The sequence below is a fragment of the Sinocyclocheilus grahami genome, unplaced genomic scaffold (assembly GCF_001515645.1).
Source record: "Sinocyclocheilus grahami isolate Dianchi unplaced genomic scaffold, SAMN03320097.WGS_v1.1 scaffold269.1, whole genome shotgun sequence".
Taxonomy (NCBI): Eukaryota; Metazoa; Chordata; class Actinopteri; order Cypriniformes; family Cyprinidae; genus Sinocyclocheilus; species Sinocyclocheilus grahami.
Genome location: NW_015505448.1, coordinates 699,604 through 724,740, shown reverse-complemented (window position 1 = coordinate 724,740; position 25,137 = coordinate 699,604). Strand labels below are relative to the sequence as shown.

General features: G+C 37.1%; 1 protein-coding gene across 1 annotated transcript in view; it reads left to right on the top strand.

Moving 5' to 3' along the window:
• The window catches only part of LOC107599635 (DNA polymerase epsilon catalytic subunit A-like), a 34,206-nt gene that overhangs the window by 8,298 nt on the left and 771 nt on the right, over positions 1 to 25,137 (top strand). The window contains exons 13-45 of the mRNA XM_016291285.1: positions 608 to 740; positions 1,250 to 1,363; positions 1,525 to 1,737; positions 1,836 to 1,943; positions 2,093 to 2,221; positions 2,376 to 2,478; positions 2,881 to 3,027; positions 4,275 to 4,420; positions 4,638 to 4,786; positions 5,980 to 6,072; positions 6,176 to 6,320; positions 7,150 to 7,307; positions 11,760 to 11,870; positions 12,464 to 12,566; positions 12,652 to 12,732; positions 13,098 to 13,220; positions 13,298 to 13,507; positions 13,626 to 13,838; positions 15,509 to 15,652; positions 16,022 to 16,162; positions 16,355 to 16,508; positions 16,672 to 16,778; positions 17,119 to 17,262; positions 19,655 to 19,890; positions 19,999 to 20,172; positions 21,724 to 21,849; positions 22,015 to 22,147; positions 22,277 to 22,481; positions 22,610 to 22,741; positions 22,913 to 23,106; positions 23,542 to 23,742; positions 23,966 to 24,091; positions 24,243 to 24,332. Coding sequence (XP_016146771.1) covers positions 608 to 740; positions 1,250 to 1,363; positions 1,525 to 1,737; positions 1,836 to 1,943; positions 2,093 to 2,221; positions 2,376 to 2,478; positions 2,881 to 3,027; positions 4,275 to 4,420; positions 4,638 to 4,786; positions 5,980 to 6,072; positions 6,176 to 6,320; positions 7,150 to 7,307; positions 11,760 to 11,870; positions 12,464 to 12,566; positions 12,652 to 12,732; positions 13,098 to 13,220; positions 13,298 to 13,507; positions 13,626 to 13,838; positions 15,509 to 15,652; positions 16,022 to 16,162; positions 16,355 to 16,508; positions 16,672 to 16,778; positions 17,119 to 17,262; positions 19,655 to 19,890; positions 19,999 to 20,172; positions 21,724 to 21,849; positions 22,015 to 22,147; positions 22,277 to 22,481; positions 22,610 to 22,741; positions 22,913 to 23,106; positions 23,542 to 23,742; positions 23,966 to 24,091; positions 24,243 to 24,332 — 4,786 coding nt within the window. The remainder of the gene's footprint in view (positions 1 to 607; positions 741 to 1,249; positions 1,364 to 1,524; positions 1,738 to 1,835; positions 1,944 to 2,092; positions 2,222 to 2,375; positions 2,479 to 2,880; positions 3,028 to 4,274; positions 4,421 to 4,637; positions 4,787 to 5,979; positions 6,073 to 6,175; positions 6,321 to 7,149; positions 7,308 to 11,759; positions 11,871 to 12,463; positions 12,567 to 12,651; positions 12,733 to 13,097; positions 13,221 to 13,297; positions 13,508 to 13,625; positions 13,839 to 15,508; positions 15,653 to 16,021; positions 16,163 to 16,354; positions 16,509 to 16,671; positions 16,779 to 17,118; positions 17,263 to 19,654; positions 19,891 to 19,998; positions 20,173 to 21,723; positions 21,850 to 22,014; positions 22,148 to 22,276; positions 22,482 to 22,609; positions 22,742 to 22,912; positions 23,107 to 23,541; positions 23,743 to 23,965; positions 24,092 to 24,242; positions 24,333 to 25,137) is intronic.

Below are 25,137 nucleotides of genomic sequence, written 5' to 3'. Positions count from 1 at the left end.
CTCTCTCTCTCTCTCTCTCTCTCTCTCTCTCTCTCTCATATAAATGAACACTTGATGAATTACACTTTTCTGAGAATAGAATATTGAGGTGGAGATCGCTAAACTGCAAGCGAAAACTAAAACCGGTGTTTTCAGAAAGCAAGCACATTTATCCACAGCGGAGAGAGAGTACGTGTATGGTTGCCAGGTTGACCAAGATAGGTAACACATTTAGCAGATATTTCCGTATTGCACAAGTGGGAAGCTCTGTTTCGGGGATTACGTCTCTTTATATCAGACAACCCAGTTGTGTTCCTCTGCGGCCAGATTAACGCTTGTTATAGCCTATATATTATGCTCTATTAATTATTTTTTTAGAAACCTCGCACTTTTCTGCTCAATTTTAAACGTTGTTCTTGTATTCAAATTAAGCACGGTCCACTGCTGCACACTTGCCACAATATCGATACAGGGACAGCTGTATCGATACTCGTATCGTCAAATCTCTGTGACAATACATCGTCGTATTGATGTATCGAACACAGCACTAATATGCATGACTTTATATTAGTATATTATACAGTGTCTTTCTCTCTCTCTCTCTCTCTCTCTCTCTCTCTTTATTAAGGTGGGTAAAGAGAGACAGTTACCTGCCAGTAGGAAGTCATAACCTCAAGGCTGCAGCGAAAGCTAAGTTAGGCTATGACCCTGTAGAGCTGGACCCAGAGGAGATGTGTCGTATGGCTACTGAAGAACCACAGGTGCCCTTCCTTTTATCTCCAGCTCCCAACTTTCACACTTACTAATATGAATGACTGTTCGCTTACACCATAAACATGTAATCAACATACTGTATTTCAGAGATTTATGAATTTTAGAAAGCTATCAGGCAAAATGAATTAATTTCAACACTGTTCTTAATGTGTAACACCATTTCCTAACTGGGCATGATGTGACACACAGTCCATACTATGTTAATATAAGTTTGTGTCCTTACCAGCAACAGTTGCAGAAGGACATTTAGCTGGTCAGTTATCATTTTTAATGTATTGTGCGTTCAATAATAGAATCTCATTGGTCTAAAATCTTTCTTACTATAGCTTTATATTAAACATTAAATATGTTCTGATTGGCTAATGATTTTGTCAATTTGCACTTCATTCATTCATTCTTATTGTTTTTTTTTTATATATATGTATATTTCATTCCTTTATTAAATATTCAATACAGTGCTCACTTTTGCTTGATGTGCTGTATTGTTGTTTTTCAGACTCTGGCCACCTATTCAGTGTCTGACGCTGTGGCCACATATTACCTTTACATGAAATATGTTCATCCCTTCATTTTTGCCCTCTGCACCATAATTCCTATGGAACCCGATGAGGTCTGTATTCACTAAATCTGTTATTCACTATTTTTATTGTATTCATAGTGTATTCATTATTTTTATTGTTACTACGCTGTGATGAATCAAAGCTGTTGATGTAATAGTTTTTAACATCATTGTGTTGCTTTATATGTGTGTCAACACACATGTGTAAACAGGTTTTGCGAAAAGGCTCCGGTACCCTGTGCGAAGCCTTGCTGATGGTTCAGGCCTTCCATGTCAACATTGTTTTCCCAAACAAGCAGGAGCAGGTCTTTAACAAACTCACAGATGATGGTCATGTACTTGATTCTGAGACTTATGTTGGTGGCCACGTCGAGGCTCTAGAGTCTGGTGTGTTTCGCAGTGATATCCCCTGCCGCTTTAAAATGGTAACTAGGAGTCCATTTTTAACCAAAGCGCACTGTTCTGAGTTGCTTTATTTGTGCTGTATCTGCATAATTACTTATAATTAATCTTGTTCTGACAGAATCCAGCAGCCTTTGACTTCTTGCTTCAGAGGGTGGAACGCACTCTTCGTCATGCAATTGAGGAAGAGGAGAAGATTCCCCTTGAGCAGGTCACCAACTTTAATGAGGTCAGTCGGAGTCATGTGTTTAATGTTCAGTATGACAATATGTGCCTTTAGACATTTGAGACATGATGCCTATTTTAAGAATTAATATTCGCATTCATACATGTATCTGAGTTATTCTCCAGTTGTTACGTGAATTTTACTTGTTTCAGGTGTGTGATGAGATCAAGAGGAAGCTGATCTCTCTGAAGGAAGTTCCCAATAGAATTGAGTGTCCTCTTATTTACCATCTGGATGTGGGGGCCATGTACCCCAACATCATCCTCACCAACAGACTACAGGTACAGTACAGTTCTCATCTTGGATTGGTTGTACAGGAATTTATTTAATTGTAATGACATTACTAGACAAATTCTAGTTTGTCCCGTTTAGCTGTATATAAATCAAATAAGACAAATCATCTCTTTCTCTCCATTTGTTTATTTTTTCTTCTAGCCTTCTGCCATGGTGGATGAGGCGACCTGTGCCGCCTGTGATTTTAATAAACCTGGTGCAAACTGTCAGCGCAGGATGACTTGGCAGTGGAGAGGAGAGATCAGTGAGTGATTTGAACATCTTATATCTTTGAGGAGAGGTTAATTTTTTAAAAATAAATGAATGTTTTTATTCAGCACAGATGCATTCAATTGATTAAAGTCACAGTAAAGACATTTGTTACAACAGATTTCTAATAATTTCAAATAAATGTTGTTCAAATGTTCTTTTGAACTTTCCATTCATCAAAGAATCCTACATTTGTCATGGTTTGCACACAAATATTAAGCAGCACAACTGTTTTCAACATTGGTAAATAATAAGAAATGTTTCTTGAGCTGCAAGTCAGCATATTAGAATGATTGTCATTGACACTGAAAGTAAATGAAAAGTAAAATGTTGTTTATAAACCATTTTAAACATAATTATTATGAAATGTTAATATAATTTTTGTTTTTCCTCCTAGTGCCTGCCAGTAGAAGTGAGTTTCATCGCATTCAGCAACAATTGGAGTCGGAGAAGTTTCCCCCTTTCTTTCCTAATGGTCCACCTCGTGCTTTCCATGTGCTCAACAGAGAAGAGCAGGCCCGGCATGAGAAGAAGCGGTTGGGAGGTCAGTATCCACCTGCTGGGAACTAGGTTTTGTTTATTTGTGTGACTATTGTCATAGACCAAGATGGGCTTTAATTATACTCCGGGAACCGGAACTGATCGCGGCCGCTCTAGTCAATGCTTGTGTTTAAACTGGCCAGCCACGGCACGTTTCTGAAGCTGCTCTCTGCGCTGCTTGGCTAAAATAGTCTTTTTTGAGTTGTCACAGCGTGGAGGACGGAACAAAACCTCGTCGGATCCGTAAGGGGTAACGGTAATACGCTGATCGTGGGCTGCTTTTAAATGAATTTTTTTTTTATAAAACAAAATACCTTCTTTGGCCATATTAGCCTACTCAATAGCATTAACACAGGCTTTACTTCTTTCAAACTTCATCTGGAATGTCACCGTTTCTGTCACTGCAACTTCCTGATCTGGCGAACACACACACAAATGAAATCGTCTGCCTGATGAAAAAATGTAGTTAATATTTGCATAATTTATGATCTATTTTATCCACCCGCAAATAATCAGAATGCACTTTTTTTTATTACCCAACCCGCGGATTATCCGCAGCGCCAGTGGATATAACCGTGATCGAACTATTCCGTTTTGTTCTTTCGGTAGTTTAAATGTTTCTGTTTCTTTTTCCCTCTTCAGTCTTATATTGGATGGTATTAAACCTTATGCGTTACATTAGACTTCTCCATGTTGGAGTTTAAATGTTTCTATTTATTTTGTCCTCTCTCTAACATTGGACAATGTTAAATTAAACCTAATGAACTGTATCAAACTACTCCAATTAGTTATTTTAGGAGTTTAAATGTTTTTTTTATTATTATTAATTTTGTCCTGCTCAGACTTGTGTTGGGCAATGTTTAAGTTACATCAGACTTCTCAATTTTAGAAGATTAAATGTTTATTTTGTCCTCCACACTTTACTATTGGATAATGTTTAAATAAACCTTGTGGGTTGCATCGGACTGCTTCATTGTGTTTGTATTTATTTTTGTCTTATATTAAGTATCCTGATATACATAATGTTATGCATAAACCACATTTGAAAGGCATATTAAAATGTTCACTGTATGAAGAATAATTTTTGTGATTATTTATATAACATTTGTTACACATGTTATATAAAGCTTGAAGCATCAGAAATGGCATTGGTATCGACCGATCACCATGACAAGAAATCGGTACTCTGTATCGGCTGCAAAAATCCTGATCGGAGCAGCCCTAATTATTACATTGTATTTGTTTTCTTAGACTACTGTAGAAAAGCCTATAAGAAGGTTCACCTGACCAGACTGGAGGAGAGAGTCACTACCATTTGCCAGAGAGAGAACTCCTTTTATGTTGACACGGTTCGAGCCTTCAGAGACCGTCGATATGAGTTCAAAGGCCTCCACAAGGTACTGCATTCAGACCTAAATAATGTTTATTTGTTTATTATTTTATGAATGTTACAGTCTGTCTAAATAGCACTTCAAACTCTTCTATTTCAAAAGGATATGTTTTTCTAGGATATATCCTCTTTTAATGTGATAGTTCAGTGTGCTCGGCTATGCCGGAAGGAATCATTCATATATCTCCTTTTAAATGTTTTGTCTGTTCCTATAATCTGTCCAGGTGTGGAAGAAGAAGCTGTCTACAGCGCAGGATAACGGGGACGCAGCGGAGGTGAAGCGCTGCAAGAACATGGAGATTCTCTATGAGTCTCTGCAGCTGGCGCACAAGTGCATCCTCAACTCCTTCTATGGATATGTCATGAGAAAAGGGTATTGAACCATTGTTTTTGAGGCGCTTTTATTGCCCCGTTCTAGAGCAGATATACCTGAGGAGTAGGGCTGGACGATATGGCCAAAATTTATATCACGATATATTTCTTAATTTCGGTCGATACGATATAATTCCGATATCGATATGAACACTATTTATCTGAAATAGAAATCTTTTGTAACACTATAAATGCCTTTATCATCACTTTTGATCAATTTTAAGCATCCTTGCTAAATAAAATTATTAATTTCTATAATTTCTTTCCCAAAAAATGTATAAAAATTTTACTTTTAGGAAGGATGTGCGTTCTTCTGTTGCGCTGCTTGTCTATTTCTCTTCAAAGCACCAACTTAAAATGCCCATTTTGGTTTGATTGCTTGTCACATGAGAAAATAAATAATTTTTGATGCCTTACTGATGCAGTAGCCTATTTAATGCGGGTGCGGTTCAGGTCGCGGTCTTTGTCAAACGGGTCTGGTACAGAATTAAATTGGTGCTGGCTGCTGTCGGATAACGGGTCATGTGTTCTGTTGTGTAGCTACTGCGGATGCAGGTTTACCTAACAGGACCCGTGCAGGACTCTGCTTTAAACTGCTTTGCGTCTCTCCGTCAGATAACCTCACGTGCATGATGCGCCATTTACGGGTATTTCCCGGTATTTCCATAAACCGACACACATCAATTTATTTTTATTTTTTTTATTTTATTTCAGTTTCCGAAAATGTTTTTTGACCAATCGTTTTCGTCTCTGCCAGCAGGAGGTGCTTTTAGAGTGATAAAACTAGCGGTTTCCCCGGTAATGGCTGTAATCAAAGCAGCTCCGCTCATGAATGCTACTTTATCAGATCAAATGAAAATGCCATCGAAACTTTTCTGAAGACAGTCGGTTCCCTTCAGAGATATATTCATATAAAACACCCGCGCCGTGTTATGATTTTGAAACGTGCAGTGCTCATGTTTATTCAACGAAGTCAAACGACACAAATAAATAAATGTATGGGAAACTGGTAATGTATATCGGAAATGTGTTTAAAAATCATATCACAGTTATTGAAAAAAATAATATTGCGATACATATTGATATTGAATTATTGTCCAGCCCTACTGAGGAGTTTCTTGTCTTCTGTAGTTGCTGAGATTGCTCTTTGTTTCTTAATTCCTGTTTTACATGGTTTCATATTATGTTTCATAGAGCACGTTGGTACTCGATGGAGATGGCAGGGATTGTCTGTTTCACCGGTGCCAACATTATCACACAGGCCAGAGAACTCATTGAGCAGATCGGGTCAGACTCTTACACAAAACCCATAAACACTGTCAGAGTTGTGGTTATGTGATTAATTTATTGTAAAGGATTGATTCATTGAATTTATCCTCTTCTCCTTTAGGAGGCCTCTGGAATTGGACACTGATGGTATCTGGTGTGTTCTTCCCAACACCTTTCCTGAGAACTTTGTCATAAAATCCACCAATGAAAAGAAGCCAAAGGTGACCATCAGTTATCCAGGAGCCATGCTGAATATCATGGTCAAGGTAATTTATCTTGCTCCTCTTTTGACCAGTAAACCACATTTTCGACATTATAGTTAATTTTTATGTTAAAGGGGACATTGGATGCAAAATTTACTTTTACATTGTGTTTGCATGTTAATGCGTCTTCGCAGTGTGTAGACACAACCACCCTACAATGATAAAAATCCATACACTCCTTTATTTATTTTTTTATCCCCAAAAAACCTTAACCGTCTCAATTATCAAGCCGTTTTGATTTTCTGAGCAGTATGATATTATGCTGCTCAGGCCGCGCCTGCGACCACTGACAGACTGTTCGGTATTAGCATATTTCCGCCCTCACCCAGTTGTACGCTGTCTGCTATTTTCTCCACGCTCGAGCAGCTGCAGCGACAACAATGCCTCATAAGCAAAGCAGGTGTTTTGTAGTTGGATGTTAAAAGTGAACACAAAAGTCTTCATTTTCTCCCGACATCAGAGCCACTGAGAATGCAGTGGATTAGTTTTGTTTCTGATGGTAACACGCCAGATTACAAAAAAAACAAGGAGTGGGGTGAGCAGTTGCTCATTATCATTTAAAGAGACATGCACCGAAACAGGTCTCTGTGAGCAGAGCTGATTTTGACAAGGTAAAAAGGGTGTTGCTTTATATGACCATTGAGAAATTTAAACCAAAGTATGTTGCAGACATTTCATGAAGACCCTAAAGAATCATACCAATTTATGGAAAATGGGCATCTGATGTCCCCTTTAAAAAGGAAGAGCTCTTCAAAATGATGGTTAAAAGGGAACATCTAATGATAATCTGAAATGATCCCCTTTTTATCATTTTTGTCACTTGTATGTGTAGGAGGGCTTCACGAATCATCAGTATCAAGAGCTGGTGGACCCAGCATCTCTAACATATGAGACCAGAGCTGAAAACAGCATCTTCTTTGAAGTTGATGGGCCATACTTGGCTATGATCCTGCCTGCCTCCAAAGAAGAAGGGAAAAAACTAAAGAAGAGGTAAGAGAACCACATCAAATCTACACTAAATCTTCCTGTTCATTATCACACTTTTAAAAGGACTAGAAATACTTTGTCTGTGGACATTGTCATATTACAGTATGTAGTCAACCAAAATGCCTATTACCACCACTGCAAGGCCCCGGTGTTAAATAAAACCCAGTCACATGTGAAACTCGTTGCGAAATCACCACCAGGTGGCACAAAGGGACAGTTGACACCATCGCTCAAAGCTGGAATTGTGACATTTTCACTTGTAAATAAAGATAAAATATAATGTAATAATTCAGTGGTAATATCAAATTATTCATCATATAGCCTAAATGTTTAATGTTCCAGCTATTTGATCACTGTCACAGTGAAATACAGTGATGACAGTGCTTGAGCTGTGCTTACTTTTCACTGTACTGTACCAGCCAGTATTTTATTGAATGTTTAGGTCACATTTAAAGAGGTGTGCATTATGCCATAAAAAAAAGAGAAAAGGTGGATTATTGTTAACAGGAAGGTTATGAGTGATATAGGCATAGGTCTAACATATTTTGGCACCATTGTCACATTGATATCATGGTAAAACTTAATTTAATAATTTGCTGATGCATTTTAGCAGGTCAAGCATGCTTATTCGTTATCTGTCCTTTTTTTCAAACATGAATTCCCGTATATAGAGCCCTGTTCATGACATGCCAAAAATTATAATGTCCATGAATTAAGAAATTGTTGATCACTTTTTATTAAGTTGTTCCTTTGTATTAAAATTTGTTGAATTAATTAAACCATGTTTTAAATGATTATTATTATTTGCCTTATACATACATTTTGCTTGTTTATTCTTTTTTTAGACTTTTTAAAAAATATATAAATTGATTAATATAGGTGTGTGTGTTCGTGTTCTGCAGTTCTAAAACACTGCTTATATTACACAAATTTTTTACTTCTAAAGTTCTAAAGTGTATGTCCGTTTTACACTGAGCAACAAATATTAGGCTGTCCAGCAGTTTCTGCATTCAGTCCAGTCCAGTCGAAGGGGGTTGGGGTTTGGGGCTGTTCAGTAGCTTCATCGTGGGGGTGGAAATAGAAAGGTATGAATCGCCACTCTTTCATACGGAGAGTGTCTGATGCTGCTGAGTGTTTCAAACTCACAGAGCAGGTTTAGAGAGAGCGACAGAAACTTTTGTTCTTAATTTGTTATTCTGCTTGTTTTAATTGTAAGTGGTAGGGCTGTGTATTGCCAACAAAGTCACGATACGATATGCCGATACGGGACTGCACTCATTTTCAGCTCAGCAGAATTTAGTATAACAGCTGTTTATTAAACACTGCATACTGTAGGGCCATTGCTAACTATAGGCAGAGCAGGCAGTTGACCTCTGCATTATGAACAGCCTGCTGTACCACAGTATTACAATATAGGTAATGGCATAGGTTTCCTGTTAACATTGGGCACTCCCCACCAGGTACAATATTCTGATTGTTTGCATCTTATTTTTAAGCCCATAAATAATGTACTTGTTCTAATGTACTCTGTACTCATTATATTAATAAAATCACCTTACATTGCTGGTAGGTTATCATTGCACAAATTAACACTCTCTGTTTAAAAAAAGTAAAAACTAAAATTTTAAGTTGAAAAATTTCTTAACTAATGCGCTGTCTTCTCTGTAGCTCACGCGCACACATTCAGTCACTCAAACAGATCACACTGTGCACGCACACAGACATTCAGCAACACAGAAACTTTAGCGCTGCCCCACAATTTCATAATTAAAAGAGCTTCACTGCTGAAGAGCTACATTATTTTTCTCAGCAAAGAGTTGGTAACATCGTTTCTGAAGCAATTAAAGCCACCGCTTCACTGTTAATAGAGAAACGTGGCAAAAACGGAGGCAATTCTTAAATACACCGTCTCTCTCGTAAATGAACACTTGATGAATGACACTTTTCTGAGAATAGAATATCGAAGTGGAGATCGCTAAACTGCAATCTTACCTGTGTTTTCAGAAAGCCAGCGCTTTTATCCACAGCGGAGAGAGTGCGCGAGGACATGGTTGCCAGGTTGACAAAAATAAGTAACACTTATCAGTAGGGCAGCACGATAAATCGAAATGGAATCGAGATTGCGATTCGACAGAAGCTGCGATTGTCATGCGTATCTTTCAGTGAAGCACGGTTCTGTGATCAGCAGTAAATCTCCATCCAAAGGCCAGAGGGCTCTCTCGCGCTGAAACTCCAAATACGCCTCGCAGAGCAATCCCAGAAAATGCCTACCGCTGCAGCTGAATAAACAGAAGATTCAACTGCTTTCATTGATTCAACGTGACTAATAAACACGCAATATACGGTTTATCCGAGTTATTATTATCATTTTAATTTTCTACGGCAATATATGGTTTATCTGAGTTCTTATTATTATAATTTTCATTCAAATAAATTATATTTATAATGCAATGCCTTTATCACTGCTTAAATACTATGAAATATGTGGCGTGCCTTATTCTGTGTAAGAAGCCACATCATCTCACAGAAGGATTTATTTCAAACACTCGACTGACATTAGGAAGTGAGTTTGGAGTAAAAAAATTATTAAATGTGGTATTTTCACATGCTTTCAGATGAAGCAGCATTTACTTCACAGAGCCATAGTTCACTGAGAAGCTATGCAAACAGCTTTCATAATCGCAAACGATTTCTTCGATTTCATAATCGCGCAATAAAATCATCAGCAAAAATTGTGTTTTTGGGGGGGGCAACTTGTCAGTGAACTACGGCTATGTGTAGTAAATTCGGCTCCATCTGAAAGCATGTGATGATTTCCCGCTGATTACAGAGACGGCATTACTATCAAAATGCGCATGACAATCGCATTCGATTAATCGTGCAGCCCTACTTATCAGATAATTCTGTATTGCATGAGTGTGAAGCTCTGTCGGGGATTACGTCTCTTTATGTCGGGCAACCCAGTTAGGTTCCTCTGCGGCCAGATTAAACCTTGTTGTAGCCTATATATTATACTCATTATTTTTTTTAGAAACCTTGCACTTTTCAATTCCGTTTTTAAACGCTGTACCTTGTATTCAAATAAAGCATGGTTCAACTGCTGCGCACGTGCTGCGATATCGATACTGAAACAGCTGTATCTATACCCGTATCGTCAAATGCCTGTGACGATACATCGTCGTATCAATGTATCGAACACAGCCCTAGTAAGTGGTAACGCTGCAGTTCTTTTGGCAATACAAGTGTAAAAATATATTGCAGTAAAAATAATGCTGTATTCATGTTACATCAAATTGCGCAGGGAACATATACAAAGCTGTAATAAAACTGTCCAGAGACTTCATGTAATCAGTTTTAGTGTCGGTATTATTCTTAAAAATGTATTAATATTATATTTAAAAAAACAATACTATATAGTTGTTAATTTTGTTTTAATAGTCAACCTCAGCCTACTGAAGCTACTTATTACATGAGATTATTATTAAAACAAATATATAGATTTAACATATAGATTATTTGCATTAGGGGAGCAGCATTGCCACATTAATAAAGAGATAAATGTATTTCTATAATCATAGGGAAAAAATGTTTAGAGGCCATTAGGGTTGTGACGGTGAGGACAATTTCCCACCGGTTAATCGACGTGTGACAATACCGGTATCAACGCGGGGGCGGGGGCGTTCCCTCTTTTCCTCACTTTCCTTCGCTTTTAAATAGCTTAAAAGCACTGTGCGCATTTTACTTTCACTTTTGAATTAGCGGCAGTTCGGCGTCAGTTGCTTGAATGCAACAACAAAATACAACGTCAAACTCACTTTAGCCTATATATAAAACAGAACTTTTATTAACAAAACAAATAAAAATACACCATGCTATAGGGCATATGCCTAATATAAAATAACAAATAACTTACATAAAGTTAAATAGGTATACAAAACTGGAAATAAGTAAACATGTAGCCTATAATATATAACCAAATAAATAAAAAACGTAGAACGTTTATTAGCAAAACGAATGTCAAATAAAATAAATGACACAAAGTTTAAATAAAGTAAAAATCAGCAAACAATGTGGAACCAATTAAATAAGAAAAGAATGTTTTATAAAAAACTTCCAAAATCACCTTAGGTAAACGGCAAAAGTCAACAGGCTTTTCAAAATCCAAAATATTGCCAAACAGGCGCTTTTGCATTTCGTTTCGAAACTAAATCATCCGCGATCGTCTTGTCTGTCTCACCCCACTCTTCTTGTCAGTCAGCTCGACTCACTCTCCTCTTATTACTATAAAAAAAATCAAAACGATACGGTGCTGCGGTGGGCAAGTGACGTAACTGGTGTTGCGGCTTAATAACGTTATCACCGTCAGCACCGTATATCGCGGCAAGCCTAGAGGACGTTTTATTAATCCATCCCTTTTCAGTTTCATTGATTTAGCTAAACTGTGGCCTCCATCAGCACAGCCAAGCGTCTTGCCGAATTCCTTGGAGATCAGATGGTGAAGGATGCCGGCCTCAGCTGTCGCTATGTCATATCTCGCAAACCGGAGGGCTCACCAGTCACTGAAAGGTGAGAACACGGGAATTGACCTGATTGGAAAACATTTATTTTTCTACTAACTAATTTCCTGAAGTCTCATTTAGAATGTATTTTCCTGTTTCCCCCTTTCTGTTCATCAAATAATCCTGAAAAAAATCTTAAACAGCTCAACTGATTTTAACATTGATGATAAGAAATATTTCTTTAAGCAAATTCAGCATATTAGAATGATTTCTGAAGGATCGTGTGATGCTGAAAACTCGAGTAATGGCTGCTGAAAATTCAGCTTTGGCTGAATAAAAGCCGATGTGCAAGTACATTTAACCACTTGCATTACTCAGCCAAATGCACAAGCGCTCTTCTTCGTGAGCATTTGAGTGTGTGGTTAAAAACTAGCCTAGAGCGCCATCTGCTGTTAAAAACTAAGCTCAGAATCGGTTCGAAAGAGAATCACGATGCATTCCGAAAATCTCAGAATCGATCCACGAAACGCGATGCATCGATTTATTGTCCCAGCCCTAATTGTAATAATTCACAAAATTACTGTATTTTATAATGTACATACAATTAAATATAAATTATTTATATATAATTATATTAATTACTTTTTCTTCCTCACACAGGGCGATCCCTCTGGCAATTTTTCAGGCTGAAGAGAGTGTTAAAAAGCATTTTCTACGCAAGTGGCTGAAGATGCCCAGTCTCTATGATCTTGATATTAGATCTGTGAGTTTATTTTGGGAATGTTATAATCTTTATTGTTATTATGTTTACTATTTTTCATATCTGGTCTGTTCCTTTCCCATGTAAGATTCTGGACTGGGGTTACTACATTGAGCGGTTGGGCAGTGCCATACAGAAGATCATCACTATCCCTGCAGCTCTACAGCAGGTAAATAAACCTCCACTCATTTAAACCCCTGTGAGTCCTTGTTCTAACCAGCTGAATCAAGCACTAAATCTTATCTCTCCATTTTAGTCCTTATCTTTACATTTTAGACCTAACCAGGACCAAAACAGGCAGCATTTTGTTGGTTTCTGTTTCTGTTGCGCTGAGTTGCCCTGCCAACTCTGAAGTCTCATTGGAGCAGAATTCCACTCTATAAAACAGTACATGAATTATGCAGTGTTCTGATTGTCAGAATTTTAAGTGTGGAGAGAAAAAATAGTGTTTATTATAGTTAGCTGTATTTGAATTTGAATAAATTTTTTCTTGTGTTTAGTTCCATGTTCTAAACGGTTACTATTTTTGTTCAGGTGAAAAATCCAGTACCCCGAGTACGGCATCCAGACTGGCTGCATAAGAAGCTTCTGGAAAAGAATGATATCTACAAGCAGAAGAAGATCAGTGAGCTCTTTACCAGTGAGGGAAAGAGACAGGTAGGTTTACTGTCTCACATACCTTTCACACAACTCGCTGTCTCTGCTTCTATATGCGCACATTCTGTTTCTTTCAGGTGGCCCATCAAACGCTAGCAGCAGGTGAGACCCCTGATATGGAGGACTTCGGTGCTCCTCAGCGCCCCATGCAGCCCGCCATACTCATCAGCACAAAGAGGAAGAGGATATCTCAAGGACAGGAGAGCCAGGCTGAGTCTCAAGAGCAAGAACTCACACAGTCTTGGAGAGAAATACTGGGGTCACCACCAGCTATGGGCGCCACCCGGGTAATTCAGACAACGTTGTACATATGATCAGATATTCTATTTTGTTATAGCATTTCTGTGATGTTAATCTAAAGAAAGGCTCCACAGCAAATGTATTTGTATTTATGTGTGTGTATAGGAGGAAATTCTTGTCTGGTTGCGCTACCATAAGAAAAAATGGGAACTGCAGCTTCGTCAGAGGAAAGAACAGCGGAAGCGACGCCGCTTGATTGATGGGGAATCTCAGCCGACTGGGGGTGGTGTAATCCGAGATGGACCAACGACAGGGCTGGGCAGCTTCCTGCGGAGAACCGCCCGCAGTATTCTAGACATGCCCTGGCAAATTGTACAGGTACATCACACTAGCCGTTTAGATCTAACATACAGTACACTACTGTTCAAAGGTTTGTTTTTGAAAGAAGTGTCTTATGTTCACCAAAGCTGCATTTACTTACATTTGCAAATATCAAAAATATTATTAAAAACAGTAATAATATTAAATATTACTGCTTTTCTTTTTGAATGGATTTTAAAAGGGCTGGGCAGCTTCCTGCGGAGAACCGCCCGCAGTATTCTAGACATGCCCTGGCAAATTGTACAGGTACGTCACACTAGCCGTTTAGATCTAACATACAGTACACTACTGTTCAAAGGTTTGTTTTTGAAAGAAGTGTCTTATGTTCACCAAAGCTGCATTTACTTACATTTGCAAATATCAAAAATATTATTAAAAACAGTAATACTGTTAAATATTAAATATTACTGCTTTTCTTTTTGAATGGATTTTAAACTGTAAAGGCAAAATTTTTAGCAGCCATTATTCCAGTCTTCTGTGTCACATGATCCTTCAGAAATCATACTAATGCTGATTTGGTGCTCAAGTAACATCACTTATTTAGGGTGACCATACGTCCTCTTTTCCCCGGTCATGTCCTCTTTTTGGACCTACAAAAATGCGTCCGGCCGGGATTTCTTAATTGCCCAAAATGTCTGGGATTCGGCTGTTTTCTTAATCACACTGAATTTCTGACCATTGCCGCCTGCTTCCACAACATGTGTTTCGCTCCCGCGATTTTCGTGTCCACTCTTTTAAACAATCTAATATTGTATATGATTTTGGCGCATCGGGGAGCCGCTCTCAGGATGTGGTGCATTTAAATATTTTTGAATGAGCGTCTGAGCTGTTTACTTTCACTTTCGATTTCGCCATCACACGCACTTTGTGTAAAGGGAGCACATCTTACAAGATCAGATATTTGTCAATGAGCTCAGGATCTGTTCTGACTCCTGCAGCTCTTATTGGATGCAGGGTTGCGAAGTCTGCATTTTTTCCGCAAAATTGGGCTAAAAAATGGAGTCCTTATTATTCTCAAGAAACGGCTGAAAACACATCTTTCATATTCATTTGACCCTCTAACTCTAGCACTCTCTATTCTAATGCTACTTCTAATTTTATCTGCTTGTTTATTTTATTTAACTTGACCCTCTAACATTTGCACTCTCTATTCTAATGCTACTTCTAATTTTATCTGCTTGTTTATTTTATTTAACTTGACCCTCTAACATTTGCACTCTCTATTCTATTTCTATTCTAACTACTTGTTTTATTTATAAAGAAAAAAGAGCCTCTAACACTAGCATTCTCTACTCTTTCCACTTATTTTCTTTTTATTTATTATAAATAATAACCTTCTAACACTAGCATTCCCTATAATTTTTCTATTCTTTCTACTTGTTTTCTTTTTATTTATTATAAAAACAAAATAAGCAAACAAACAAACAAAAAAAACCTTGCTATGTTTAGTTAGGCGAAGCCCCACCCAAGAACCCTGCCCCCTACTGTCCTCTTTTTGGAAAACGATAATATGGTCACCCTAATTTATGTTGAAAATTTTTGCTGCTTAATATGTTTATGCAGATATTTTGAATGCTAGTGAATCTGAACTATGAAACATAACAGCAGTTTTGTTCTTTTTAGTACTATCAAAAAGCATGATGTGTTTCTTTATCCACTTTCTCCAGATTGCAGAAACCAGTCACCCAGGCTTTTATAAGCTGTGGGCGGTCATTGGCAGTGACCTGCACTGCATGAAACTCAACATCCCACGAGTGTTTTATGTCAATCAGAAAGTGCCCAAGCAAGAAGAGGGATCTAATTGCAAAAAGGTCTGCTTATAACCTTTTCACCACCAATTCTGTGCATGATCTATGTGATAAGCATTCTTGACTATAAGTTAATTTTGTGCTATCCCATTCAGCTGGTTAAAAATTTAAGCCAACATGTAAGGGAAAATATATTATTATCTTGCATGTAGATTTGCTTAAATCATCCTTTAGGACAAACAGTCCATTATAATGTAGAAATCTGCCTAGCAACAACATTGACTTGCATTTATTAACAATAAAAATTAATAATATAATTGCTGACTTAATTAGTATTTATTATAATAATAAACAATTATAGCTAGAATACATTTTCGTATTTTATAATTATAGCTATAATACATTTTTCATTTTGATCCATTTAAATGACAGGTGAACCGGATACTTCCACGCTCTGGTGTGGTGTACTACCTGTACCAGTATGCAGTTCCTGAGGACATGTACCAGGAACACATCAATGAGATCAATGCTGACCTCTCTGCTCCTGATATTGAGGGTGTCTATGAGACACAGGTAAGGGCCTTTCTATGAATGTCGTGGTGTCTTTATTTTGATAGAAAGCCTGGAATATTCTAAATACGGTGTTCTACAAATAGAGATTTCCAGAGCGGGTTTCTGCTCTGTTGTCCATTGTCCTTATTTTGTAGTATCAAGAGAGGTCATTTACCTATATCTGTCTCTTGCCCTTTCCATGTGACCCTCTAGGTTCCATTGCTGTTCCGGGCTCTGGTCCAGCTGGGTTGCATGTGTATGGTCAATAAACAGGTGGTCAGAGACCTGGCTGGCAGAGAGGCTGATTCCTTTGACCTGGAGCACCTAGAGATGAGATCCCTGGCCCAGTTCAGCTACCTCGAGCCAGGTGACGTAAACACTTAGTGTATTTTTTTTGTTTGTTTTAAAAAAAAATTTAGTAATTGGTTACAACATTCATGCATACACTGTAGCAATGCTTACGCATCTGTATGGTGGCTGATGTGCTTGAAGGTGTTGGGGTTAAATATTGTATGTTTTATGTGTTACAGGCTGTGTAAGGCACATCTACCTGTACCATCACAGTCAAGGCCATAAGGCTCTCTTTGGCCTCTTCATACCATCCCAACGCAAAGCCAGCATCTTTGTTCTTGACACGGTAAGCTCTACAATTTAGCTTGAAACTATTGTGCGCTCAAAACTCAACAACAAAGAATAGGAAACAAATCAAAATAAACAAAAAGATGACCCCAAGAGTGATAAAACATAAATGAACAAAGAATAACTGATGAAATTCGGGAAATGGGCAAATGCTTCTGGTAAGGTGCGTTATTAAAAGTCTTTACTGTCACATGTTGTCACAATGTCCTGCTGAATAAGTTTTTTTTTTTCTCTCTCAAAAAATGGTAGTGTATCTGTCATGAACTATGAAACATGACAGCAGTTTTGTTTTTTAGTACTATCAACGCATGATGTGTTTCGCTATCCACTTCCTCCAGATTGCAGAGACCAATCACCCGGGTCTTTATAAGCTGTGGGCGGTCATTGGCAGTGACCTGCACTGCATGAAACTCAACATCCCACGAGTGTTTTATGTCAATCAGAAAGTGCCCAAGCAAGAAGAGGGATCTAATTGCAAAAAGGTCTGCTTATAACCTTTTCACCACCAATTCTGTGCATGATCTATGTGATAAGCATTCTTGACTATAAGTTAATTTTGTGCTATCCCATTCAGCTGGTTAAAAATTTAAGCCAATATGTAAGGGAAAATATATTATTATCTTGCATGTAGATTTGCTTAAATCATCCTTTAGGACAAACAGTCCATTATAATGTAGAAATCTGCCTAGCAACAACATTGACTTACATTTATTAACAATAAAAATTTATAATATAATTGCTGACTTAATTAGTATTTATTATAATAATAAACAAGAGAACAACAGATATTAAAGACACTGCAAGAATATTGTATTTGTAGCAGATGATTACAGTGTAACCTATATATCCACTGGTTGTTATGGTTTTATCTCTGATTTGTTAAATAATAATAACTACATTAGCATAAGGCTACAACAATAATAAACATAATATGCATTATAAATATTGTATTAATAAAAATCAGTGTTATTTTAGTTTAATTGAGATACCATTATAGTTTTTTTTTAATGGTTTGAATTAGTTTTTTCCCCCCCTGTTTTCATTTTAATTTTAGTTAAAGTTTTAATAATTTTGTTAAATTTTTTGTCTTTTTTAATAGTTTTTGTTTGTCATTTTAGTACATAATTTAAAATATATGAAAATGAGAAATGTTTCCTTGCAGCTAGCTGAAATAAAATAGGTTTAATTTATTTTTAGTAATAATTTCAGTTAACATTTATTCTTTATAAAGCAACAAAAAAATATGGTTTTAGTTAACAACAATAACAAGTTAATAATAATCACTGATACCATTGTATTTATGTAAATTTTTGTGATATAAGTGATCACAAATGTATTATTTATTAATTTTTTTAGATGAGCTACATTTGTCACTTGAGATATAAGCGCTTCTTTGAAAGCATGAGGAATTCTCCAAACGATACTTTTAGGGCTGTCGCGATTTGTCGATTTTATTCGACTATTCGATTTTTTTAAATCCTCGACTAAATTTTGTTCTGGCAAAATAAAAAGTGGCGCATTTCATGGACGAGAATCCATAAAACACATTATTAGACCGTTTCCCACGGCTGCACGATATATTAAACCCATTTAAAAATCATAATTAAGCATAATTGTGAATTCATAAACACTACGATTTAATTCAATAATTATATGCGATGCAGTTCTGATACAGTATATGCGCTTTAATTATTTACATGCGTGTAGGTTAAGTACATGCGTCACACAGCGGCTCCGTTTACAGTAGTTCCACAGGAACATGTGTGGAGCATCTCAAACTCCATCTCTGCGTGTTGTTGTGAGTTTGGGTTTATTATAACGTTCATCTGGGAACGCAACTTGCGCCATTTCGTCAGATTTGTAAGGTAAATGGTTTATAAATCCACGCAAACACAGGAGAATACATAATTATCTTGCGGTTTCAAAATAAATGCTCAAACCTTACATATTCTTTTAATTACAGTGGCTATAGCATTTCTGTCCTAAAGAAATGGCCAAATATTAAAGATTAACTGGACATTTGAATTAAGGGGTGCTTGGTCAATATTAAACGAGGATTAGATTGCGCAGCAATGTGTAAAAATAATCATCAGGTCGTTGGCGCCCTCTGCAGGCCTTTGTTGTAATGCGTAATGTACATTAGCTCTATTGTTTATAATACATTATGTATTTTAACAGTTTTGTTCAATAAAACCAAATGATTTCTTGCTTTTGATACTTTATTTGAACTAATTATTATTGCCTCATTGCTATTATATATGTATTTAAGTAATATTAAAGGCTATTGTTCACTTCTATTTTTATTACCACAAAAAAAAATTATTATAATTATAGGAAGCATCTCCAATTAATTGATTTTATTTAAATAAATAAATAAATAAAAAATTCAGGAATACTGCACATTTATATTTTTCTCCTAGATAAATTCTGGTAAATACTCCTTTAAAAAGTGTTTTTTGATTATAATTTTAATATTATGTTGTCATTCTTACACTATAATACTGAACTTTGATTTCAGTGATTTGGACTATGAGATGGACACTTGCTTCTTGCACGCTATGTTGCACTTTACTTTTTGCTTTAAAAAAAGGATTTCATAGAAATTTGGATTTCATTTGGTTTAATAAAATATTCTTAAGTGAAATTGTTGATTTTTTTGTGTGTGAAATTAATCGATAAGATTAATCGATAAATTAGTCAATAGATTAATCAAAATAAAAATAGTCATTAGTGGCAGCCCTAGATACTTTTAAATAAGTTACTTTATCCATGAGTATTGTTGGTATTTGCAAACCACCAAATGGCCTCAGACAAATATGGTTGTAAGTTGAATATCAGTCATTTTTTTATTTTTTTTGATGGCTTTTAAAAAAGTATGTCTGTAAAGTACTTGGGGTTTTTCCAGTTTGTGTGGAGTTGGATATTCAGAGTTTGGCAGTGAACACCATTCTACAGTCCCAGCATGTTAACGATATGGAAGGCGGGGCCAGCATGGGCGTCAGCTTTGATGTCATTCAGCATGCGTCTCTGGAGGAAATGATGTCAGGGAATCAGGGGGCAAATGCAGTGGCCAGCTATGATGAGACGGCACTCTGCTCCAACACATTCAGGTATGCATGTAGAAATGAGTAAGCCCAAACTTAATCAAATCAATTTAATAATCAATTTTTTTTTAAAACTGTACAAACGAGTTCTCACTATTTTCTGTCCTCATGCAGGATTCTGAAGAGTATGGTTGTTGGTTGGGTTCGAGAGATTACGCAGTATCATAACATCTACGCTGATAACCAGGTGATGCATTTTTACCGGTGGTTGCGATCACCCAGTTCTCTGCTATACGACCCGGCCTTGCACCGCACCCTCCTCAACATGATGAAGAAGATCTTCCTGCAGTGAGTACAGCTCACAGAAGTTTCATATTTCAACTTTGTTGTTTGGGGTTAAAGAAAGTTGCTCTATTACTTCATCTACAGTTTCAGAATTTTGTCTTAAAGTAGCTTTTTAGTTTTCATTGTAACTGCATTTTATTTAAAGGTGCATTACTAAGGGTATTTTTTTTAAAGAAATGAGTAATACAATTGAGCAAAAAAAAAGTTTACAATTTACACTTGCATGAGATTAAGTCTCCAGTTGCTGTATATCAGGGATCCTCAAATCTGGGCCACGAGATCCACTTTCCTGCAGAGTTTCGCTCCAACCCTAATCAAACACACCTGAGCATGTTAATCAATGTCTTCAGGATCATTAGAAAATCACTGTTAGGTGAGTTTGGTCAGGGTTGGAGCTAAACTCTGCAGCGCATTGACCCTCCAGGGCAAGATTTGAGGAACCCTGCTGTATATCAATGCTGAAAAATGTCAGTATGAAGCCCAAAACCTTATATCGGTTGTTTAGAAATGACACATAAGCAAAAATGCTACTGTAAAGGAATAGTTGACCCAAAAATGAAAATTTGCTAAAAATTGACTCACCCTCAGGCCAAGATGATCCTCTTCAGTGAATGGGTGCCGTCAGCATTAGAGTTCAAACAGCTGATAAAAACATCACAATAAACCACAAGTAATCCACACTGCTCCAGTCCATCAATTAATGTCTTGTGAAGCAAAAAGCTGAGAGAGAGAAATGCACCATTTACATGTGAAAACATTCCAAAACAGTTCTGAAATATGTTGGTGGATTTTGTTGTGAGGACAACTTGGACAAAATGGACATTTTCACTGTTGAAAGCAATATTATGGGATAGAGGACTTGTATTTTAGTCTTAATTATGGAGTTGGACTGAATTATTGTGATGTTTTATCAGCTGTTTGGACTCTCATTCTGACGGCATCCATTCACTTTAGAGGATCCATTGGTGAGCAAGTGTTGTAAAATGTCTGTTTTGATGAAGAAACAAACGTATCTTCTTTTTTTTTTATGGCCGAGAGAGAAATGCACCATTTACATGTGAAAACATTCCAAAACAGTTCTGAAATATGTTGGTGGATTTTGTTGTGAGGACAACTTGGACAAAATGGACATTTTCACTGTTGAAAGCAATATTATGGGATAGAGGACTTGTATTTTAGTCTTAATTATGGAGTTGGACTGAATTATTGTGATGTTTTATCAGCTGTTTGGACTCTCATTCTGACGGCATCCATTCACTTTAGAGGATCCATTGGTGAGCAAGTGTTGTAAAATGTCTGTTTTTATGAAGAAACAAACGTATCTTCTTTTTTTTTTTTATGGCCTGAGGGCGAGTAAATTTAGTAAATTTTCATTTTTGGCTGAACTATTCCTATAAATATTGTATTATGTACATTTTACATCTATTCATTTAGCATGGCAGATGATTTTGCCCAAAGCAACTTTCAAAGTATACATTATCAGTTAATGCACTACTGTTTGAGCCACAGAATGACTACTTGTATTGTTCACACTTCTTATTCTAAACACGTCAGACTTGTGGCAGAGTTCAAGCGCCTGGGATCATCTGTGATCTATGGAAACTTCAACCGACTCATCCTCTGCACCAAGAAACGGCGCATTGATGACGCCATTGCATACGTGGAGTACATCACTAACAGGTGATTTAAACCTTTATACATGTTTTTTTTTTTTTCATTCTCGTATAGACTTTTAACTTAGTTTCTCATGCAATGTGAAAGTCTGAAGTCCAGGCTTTGGTATTAGATTATTTGGATACATTTTCTGTTTACTGTTTGTCTTCCTGTCTTGTGTCTCGGCTTTAGTATCCATTCAAAGGAGATCTTCCACTCTCTGTCCATCACATTCTCACGCTGTTGGGAGTTTCTGCTGTGGATGGATCCAGCTAACTGTGGAGGAGTGAAGGGAAAGCTGCCCTCGAGCCTTCTGTATGGAGAGGTAAAGCACAGGGCTTAGGAACCACTTGTTGTTCTTTACAAGTTTTTCTGTGTAAAATAACTCAAAATGGTTGGCATTTGTACTATTCAAGTTGAGTTTCAACACTTTTTTCCCCCCCACCCACTCTAGCATGACAATGAAAAGAAGAAAAAGAAGAATGGAGAAGAGGAGGATGGAAGTGAGGATGAGGATGAAGATGAAGAAAACCAAGGGGAGGATGAAGAACAGGATGGGGAAGAGGATGTAGAAGACTTGATTGAAAGTAACTGGAACATCATGCAGTATCTTCCTCAAACAGCATCCTGTCAGAAATACTTTCTCATGATCATTTCAGGTAACATTACAGGTTTTATTTGTTTGTCCTGAAAATGCACAATTAGATTTTTTTTGTGTGTGTGTGTGCGCTGCTCTATTTTATTATAATTTCTCATAATTTCATTATAATTGGTTGGTTGTTTTCAGCCTACATTGCAGCTGTCTATCACAGCATGAGACAAGAGCTTCGGCGAAACGCCCCTGGTGCTACTCCTATTAAGAGACGAGGAGCGACCCAAGCGTCCCAGCAGCCAACTGGGGATGTCAGTGCACTTCCTGGTAAGGCATAAAATGATTCAGCATAGTCTATTGCAAATATTGAGTGCTTTTGTAATGAGTTATTTGTTTATGAGTGCATTAAAATGTTACAAATGTTTTGCAAGCAAAAAAAAAAAAAGTACATATAAAACTAAAAATGTTTTTATTTTTCTTGTCTTTGTGGTGTTGTAGGTTTGATTACATTCTCTCAGGAGTATGTGTCAAGTGAACTCACACAGAACTTCTTCACCATCACTCAGAAGATTCAGAAGAAAGTGTCGAGCACTCGTAGTGTTACGCTCCCATCTGAGATGTTTCCTGTTCTTCCTGGTTCTCACTTGCCCCTCAACAACCCTGCTCTGGAGTTTATTAAATACGTCTGTCAGGTATCAACATATAACTCCAGCTCCTACAATAAAGTTGTAACAATAATGACAGTGTCACGGGTTCCACAAAAATATTAAGCAGCAAGTGTTTTCAGCATTGATAATGATAAGAAATGTTCCTTAAGCATTGAATCAGGATCATGTGACACTGAAGACTGGAGTAATGACTACTGAAAATTCAACTTTGCATCATAGGAATAAATTGAATTACATTCAAATAGAAAACAGTTATACGAAATTGCAAAAAAGAAATCACAATATTTCGGTTTTTACTGTATTTTTGATCAGATAAATTAGTGAGCATAAGAGACTTCTTTCAAAAAAAAAAAAAAAAAAACATTTTGGCTGACCACAAACTTTTAAACTGGAAAAAGTACATTTTTACAAAGTCCTCACACCTCGGTGATGTTGTTTCTGTTTGTAATGTCCCTTCAGGTGCTCTCTCTGGACGCCAACATTGTCAATCAGGTGAACAAACTGAAGCGAGATCTTTTGCGATTGGTGGATGTTGGAGAATTCTCAGAGGATGCCCAGTTCCGTGACCCCTGCAAGTCCTACGTCCTGCCCGAGGTCATCTGCCACCACTGTAACTTCTGTCGTGATCTTGACCTCTGCAAAGACCCTGCAGTTTCCCAGGTAACAACAGGACTCTGGTTACAGTTTATCTCTTATTTGAACTTGTGGTTAAAGATTTGCTACTCATTCATATTTACATTTGCTTAATGGATTCCAGAGGGGTTTTTTTAAGCTAATACTTCTTGGTGTTTTCCCATGTTTAGACATTTGTCATGTGATCAAGCTAGCCAAAAAAGGCTATAATATTCTCACCTCGCTCTTCTTTCTTTTTTTACCCATGTAGGATGGTTCAGTTCTTCCTCAGTGGTTCTGCTCTAACTGTCAGGCCCAATACGACACAGAGTCCATAGAAATGGCCCTGGTGGAGGCGCTCCAGAAGAAGCTCATGAGTTACACACTACAAGACCTGGTGAGAGACACAAACAGCATTATTTACCATGTTTCTGATGCTCTCAGAGGATTTGGAAAAGGAAAATGTTTGAGTGGTAAATGTCCTAGTATAATGGATATGCACATCCATTGAAGTTCACTTATGTAAATGGCACTTTATCCCATCATAGGAATGTGCCAAATGCAAAGGAGTGAAGGAAGCAAACATGCTGCTGTACTGTAGCTGTGCTGGAGATTTCAACCTCAGCTTCACCACAAAGGTACTTATGGTACATTAAAATGCTAATACAAAAGTTTGTGGTTAGTAAGACTTATTTGGAAAGAAATGAATACTTTTATTCAGAAATGATGCATTGAAGGAATAGTTCACCCAAAAAAATGAAAATTTGCTGAAAATGAAGTTGATATAGTAGAGTTTGTTTCTTCATCAGAACAGATTTGCAGAAATTTAGCATTACATCACTTGCTCACCAATGGATCCTCTGCAGTGAATGGGTGCCGTCAGAATGAGTCCAAACAGCTGATAAAAACATCACAATAATCCACAAGTAATCCACATGACTCCAGTCCATTAATTAGTATCCCGTGAAGCAAAAAACTGTTTGTGAGAAACCAATCCAAGACGTTTTTAACTTCGAATCATTGCTTCAGGAGAGAAATATGCACAGATCAAGCACCATTTACAAGTGAAAACAAATATGTTGGTAGATTTTGATCGAGAGGTGAGAGGACAACAAGGGATGAACTTTTTCACTGGAGGAAGCATTATTATAGATTATGGACTAGTATTTTGGCCAGAAGCATTGGTTTAAAGTTAGAATGCCTGTTTTCTTATAAACGTGCAGCTTTTCAATTCACAAGATGTTAATTGATGGACTGGTGTGGATTATTGCTTTTATCAGCTGTTTAGACTCTCATTCTGATGGCACCCATTCACTGCAGAGGATCCATTGGTGAGCAAGAGATGTAATACTAAATTTGAACAAATTGAACATAAGAGACTCAAAAACGGTTTAAAAATCTTACCCCCCCCCCCCCCCCCACACCGCCCCCAGGAGACCATGA